The sequence below is a fragment of the Taudactylus pleione genome, unplaced genomic scaffold, assembly GCF_031769625.1.
Source record: "Taudactylus pleione unplaced genomic scaffold, aTauple2 ptg000003l, whole genome shotgun sequence".
NCBI lineage: Eukaryota > Metazoa > Chordata > Amphibia > Anura > Myobatrachidae > Taudactylus > Taudactylus pleione.
The window spans coordinates 595,933-601,932 of NW_028284406.1; the positions used below are offsets into that span (position 1 = coordinate 595,933).

General features: G+C 45.0%; 1 protein-coding gene across 2 annotated transcripts in view; it reads right to left on the reverse strand.

The window, feature by feature from the left end:
* The window catches only part of AK8 (adenylate kinase 8), a 122,328-nt gene extending 116,943 nt beyond the window's left edge, over nucleotides 1–5,385 (reverse strand). For both annotated transcript variants that reach the window (XM_088460576.1, XM_088460569.1), the window contains exons 1-2: nucleotides 5,107–5,385; nucleotides 654–738 (exon numbers count right to left, since the gene is read on the reverse strand). In XM_088460576.1, coding sequence (XP_088316702.1) covers nucleotides 654–738; nucleotides 5,107–5,190 — 169 coding nt within the window. In that variant the 5' untranslated portion in view covers nucleotides 5,191–5,385. The remainder of the gene's footprint in view (nucleotides 1–653; nucleotides 739–5,106) is intronic.
* Nucleotides 5,386–6,000: the final 615 nt, after the last annotated feature.

The following is a 6,000-nucleotide window of genomic DNA, read 5'->3' on the forward strand; positions in this document are numbered from 1 at the left end:
AGTAAGCCCCCACCCCGTTATCCTAACAGTAAGCCCCCCCATTCTCCTAACAGTAAGCCCACATTCTCCTAACAGTAAGCCCCCATTCTCCTAACAGTAAGCCCCCCATTATCCTAACAGTAAGCCCCCATTCTCCTAACAGTAAGCCCTCCCTACCCGTTATCCTAACAGTAAGCCCCCATTCTCTTAACAGAAAGCCCCTATTCTGCCGTCAGCAGCAATACATTCAGAGGAAGGTGAGTAAGTATTTAATGTTTATCCATTGTTCTCGATACCATAACCCTGGCCTTCTGCAATCTGGGGAGAAGTTGGACCTATTGCTGGATATTACACCACCGTGTAATTGTATTATAAGGAACGTAAAGTAGAAAAGTGGTTAAACTGCAGGAGACACTTGTCCTTTTTCCTTGGGTATGAATTACACAAACCTATCATTAAATATAACAGCCTGACCACAGGGTATCAAAACATAGAAAGTCATAAACTGGCGATTTGAAGTTGTCTTATGCTGGGTACACACTAGACGGTATGTCGTCCAATCCGGCGAATCGGAGTGACATATCGGACACATCGTCTAGTGTATAGCCAGCATTAGTAACAAAGAAAAAATGCAGATATATTCTATACTGCCATTAAGCAACAGCGTGGATTACCATCATCGTTATCTGTACGTAAGTGGTCGATCAGATACTGGATAGGGTCTTCTGGCCTGCCTACCAGGAGTTTCTGCACCATTTTCTGGAAGAAAAAAAACCCAATAATAATAAGTATACAGTCAGTAACAGGGAGTATAGTAATTCTCCAAACGTACCCTCAACTCTCTTTTTTAGTTTATACAATTCTTAGGGGCCAATCTGAAGACTACCATCAAATGTTTCTATCTATTATATTATTTTCCAAACAGGGCTATTAACAGCATTGTACTAAAAGGGATGTAGTTCATATCCCGGGCAGTCTGGATGCCGGAGCCTGAGTCCCAACACCAGTCATAATCCCGGAGCCAACATCACAACGGTAAGTATTGCAGTTAGGGTTAGTGTTAGGCACTAGGGTGAGGGTTAGCTTTAGGCACTAGGGGGAGGGTTAGGGTTAGGCACTAGGGGGAGGGTTAGGGTTAGGCTGCGGGAAGGGAGGGTTAGGATACTTACCTGCAGGTGTCGGTATCCTAACCCTGTCAGAATGGTGGCTTTGGGATTCTGAGGGCCTTATTTACAAGTCTTATCATTCACAACACGTGATATAACGGTGCTCCAGCCAATCAGCACCCAACTGTCACTTTTCAAACAGATGACAGTTGGGAGATGATTGGCTGGAGCACCGTTATCATACGCAACGAGTGATTTCACTCATTGGGCACGATTCAATTCAGCACGATATAAATAGCGCCGGGAGATAGCTCCCTGAGCTATTCAATTCATCGCACTGTTAGGTCGGGGAAGGCTCATTATCGCGCCTTAAACAGGGTGTTTAGGCGTAATAACGGGCATTCCCCGACCTAACTTCCCGGCGCGAGGTTGTTTTCCCGGCGCTAAGGGCAGAAAACAGCCTCACACCGGGACTTTTGTCGGATTTCTTCTCTCATCCCCAAAGGGATGAGAGAAGAAATCATTAGTCGGACTTGTCAGCGCGGTGTATTGAATAGCTCCGGGAGCTCACTCCCGGAGCTATTTACATCGCGCTGAATAGAATCGAGCCCATTGAGAGTGATAAAACTCGTTGATAAATGAGACCCTGAGGGCACCGGAATTCTGTGTCCAACCCTACTAAAATAGTGATGATCCCTAGGAATGGACACAATTATTTCTGAGAGGTTTAGGCTAAATTATGTATCGGGCTAATTAAAAAAAAAAAGTAAAAACCTAAAGCAGGAGGCAAACTAACGCAGAATACAGCAATCCCCCTAATTATGTGTAAATTATGGCCCAACACAATTTATCAAGCTCCAGAAAGGTTACCTATTCAGAACTTGTCCCCAACAGCTTAATTCAGTCATGTACAGCCTATAATAGTCTTAATTCTAGCACCCCGCACCTGTCACAGCCCATGCCGTTCCTCTATCCTGCCAGGGGTGTCGTCTGTGCTCTCGTGCTTCTAGCACATTCAGCTGATGCAACAAAATGCTGAGATTAACCAGTTTGTGTGCTAGAAGCACCAGAGCAGAGAGCGACACCCCTGGCAGGATAGAGGTACTGCACAAGTTGTAACAGGTGAAGGTTACTAGAGTGAACACTAGATACAGTATCGCTGGAGAGGCTGGACTGCGGAGCCACACATGCACACCTATCACGCAATAAAGTCGGATCGGCTTAGAACCCCGCAGTTCACTCCTTCACCACTGTGATAAGCCAGCACTGAAAGGAACTCTCAATAGAGTACAGTTATTAATGCTCCAGTAAGTCATCTTTTACAACAACAGATGTTACTTAACAGGGCAAAAATGGGAGCATCACTAAATAATTCCATAGACTGCAGGGTGTTTCCTTTCTTTATCTGTGCGTGTATTAAGAGAGGAGGGGGCAGTGCGCAGTCTCTGTACGGGATCCCTCCTCGCTAGCCTGCAGCGCAAGAGAGCCGGCACTGTCATTGTGCCAGAGTCTACTGCGCATATACTGGTCTCTGGGAAAATGGCGCAGTTCCCATATTGCTCACGATGTTTCTATTGCGCATGCGCAAATCTCCAAGAACGTGGCCGCTGCTCCATTTTCCCGGTGATGTGTGTAGCACTGCTGCTGCCAACGCAGGACTCCGGAGAGGTAAGCATTGAAGAATATGGGGGCAGGGTGTGCGGTGCACCCAGCACCCATTATAGATACGCCACTGCAGGCATGTCCACCTTCATTCCATTGGCGTAAGATAAAGGTGGTAATCTAGACCATAAAGGTAGCAAATAACAAGTATACCAATAATGATAGCGGACTGAGGGCCGGATTCACTAAGGATCGCTATACTGCTTATACGCACACAGCGCAGTTGCTAATATCAGCGGTGACATGTGAATGTTTGCATTCGCATTGCGATCGCAGCCTGACATAAGGACGCCCACTTCCCCTTACTCACATCCGTATACTTGGCCAACATAGAGAAACAATCGGTAACATTGGACAGTTAATGAAGCCAAGACCTTACTTGGGAATTGCTTACTTCTGCGCACGCTATGAGGCCCCAGGTGGCCTCTGGTACCGCAGTGGCTAATTTATGCTCGCCCCTGCAATGCCGTTGAAACGCACTGGCACGCCTGCGTTCGCCCGACCACCCCCGGTTACCACCCACAAACGGCACATCCTGTCAGTCACTCTGCCATGGGTATCCTCTGCGATCGCTGTCCTGATTGCAATAGCTAGTTCGTGCACGCAATGCGATGGATATGCATGCGCAGTACGCAACAATCGACCGATTGCGTGCGTATAAGCAACTGCGTTCCTTGCTAATCAGGTCCTGAATTACTCAAATAATAAACCTGACAATATACAAGCCCAGGTGATTTTGTGTAACTCATTCCGCTATTATTAGTGGTATAATATACTCTCTATATGCATCCTAGTCTCCATATTATCAGCGTTGGAGAATATCTTTCTCTTAATCCAATGTACTTTTAAACCCATATTAGGAGGTTCTATTCTCCTTGGCAGCAACATTTAGGGGCTGATTCGAGAACTGCACGCTGCTGCGACTGTTTTTAGCGCCTTGTGCCGTAGTCGCGCCTGCGACTATATGCGAATACATTTTCAATAAACTTCTAGGTGCATACATTTAAGATCGCTACTGCGAATCTGTACGAACACAATTGGGACGTATGTGCTGTGCAACTTACGCACATGCGCAGCAGCAAAATAATCGATCAACATAGCGTGCGACTCAACTACAAATATATTCTCATTCCACAGCAACAGAGACAGGTAACATGCACCTCCACTAAACTAGACGATCACCCCCCTCCCCCCCCCGGGTGTTTCAGCTAGGGCGACTCTACATTTTCCAGCAGGCCCAGGTCTTCCAGCTATGGTGAAACAAATTCGACAAATATTTACTGACACATAGCTTTTACTGACATGTTAGTCTACATAAAACACACCGAGAACAGAAAGCAGATGCAACATTTGCCGTAAAGTAGGGGATTAGAAATTGTAAAAAGAGGGTACAAAATACAGGTGTGTGTATAATATATATATATATATATATATATGGAAGAATAAACAGCGGCACTCGCGGGATTTTCAATAATGAATACTGGACACAGCCGTGTGTCCAGTATTCATTATTGAAAGTCCCGTGAGTGCCGCTGTTTTTTCTTCCCTGTGATTAAGGTCACCATACCTTCGGATGGCACCAGGGCAAGTAACATTTCCTATACTGTGTAGTGTCGGCTGACACTGACTTTTTGTTATATATATATATATACATATATATATATATATATATATCGCTATTTTTCTGGAAAAATAAGTTCAGGAATTGTGGGTGGACCTCTAGAAAAACAGTTATATATATAAACATAAAAATACTGGCACTCACTTTGTTGCAGATCCTTCCAAATGCTTGCTGGGGTGCTCACCTTGGGGTGTGGTACCCCTCCACATATATATATATATATATATATATATATATATATATATATACACACACACACACACACAAGAAATAAGTGGCACTCCCAGTCCAAATACTCAGAGAAAAAACTGCTTTACTGTGCAGTAAAGCACTGTTTTTTCTCTGAGTATTTGGACTATATCTATTTATTTTTTTTATTTTATTTTTATTTTTATATATATATATATAGTCTTTTATTTAAGAACGTACATGTCAAAAATAGACGCAAATATGTCAAGCATACACAATAAATATTTGACACAAATACAACCAATTTTTCACAATAATATTATACAACCAATCAATACAAACATAATTCAAAAACAATATTATTAATAATAATAATAAATAATAATGTATTATTATTATTATTATTATTATTATTATTATATAGTTTTACTAAACTCTGCATGCTCCATCACGTCTTATCCTGCAGCTGTTGCGGGACTGCAGCTCCCATCACACGGCCCGTGGTTGTACAGTAGTCACACAGCATTAGCAGGCCAGGGCTCTCATTACCTGGATGAGGTCAAACACCCTGTGCTCCTCGGCGTACACGGCCATCTGCGGGGGGATTCTCAGGGGCTTCGCCGTGGCGTCCATCTCGGTTAGTAACAGCCTGGTCAGCCGGTCACTAGGCCTCAGGTCCCGGCAAGGCGGCTGCAGCGCTCCCTAGCAACCCCAGTGCGGCTGGCGGCCGCCTAGCAACCGGCGTTTCCAACGACGCGACCAGGCGCCATCACCAGCCTCCAGCCGGCGCCTCGTTCTCCCTGCGCATGCGCGGATAATAGAGTTCCACATTCCAGTACTAGTTTTCTACAAGCCTGAAAGTTCTATAGGAAAAGTTCTATCTGGTTAGAAACAAACAGTACACAAGTGTACTCATATTATGCATACAGTGCCTATTCCACGTAACCTGAAAAACAAGGTAGATATGGGGGGGGGGGGGCATGCCACATAAGGAGTGTTTACACCAATAGGAAGTATGTGCCATGTTAGCATGTGTCATGTTATGTTAGTAAATGTCAGTATATCATGGGGTCTGAGTCACGTAATACGGTCACAATTCCGGACACCTAATGCAATTGCAAGTCATCTGCAGCAATACAGCCATCACCGCTATCAATGGCACTTACACCTACCCCATGCTAGATGCAGAAAAAGCAACTACATGCCCCTCGGGACCAGGGCCATATCTAGGGGTGTGCAAGCGGGAAAGTCGCACAGGGCCCTGGGGGCGGTACTGTCACTGCCCCGCAGCACCTGAATGCAGACCCTCCAACATGACCCGTTCCATTAGGTACACAATGCTCTGCTCCTGGACTTCCCTCTTAATTTATGATTGCAGCCACCTGTGCTGGAACACCTGTCTCATCTATTACCCAGTTCAACACAGGTGACTGCAATCATACA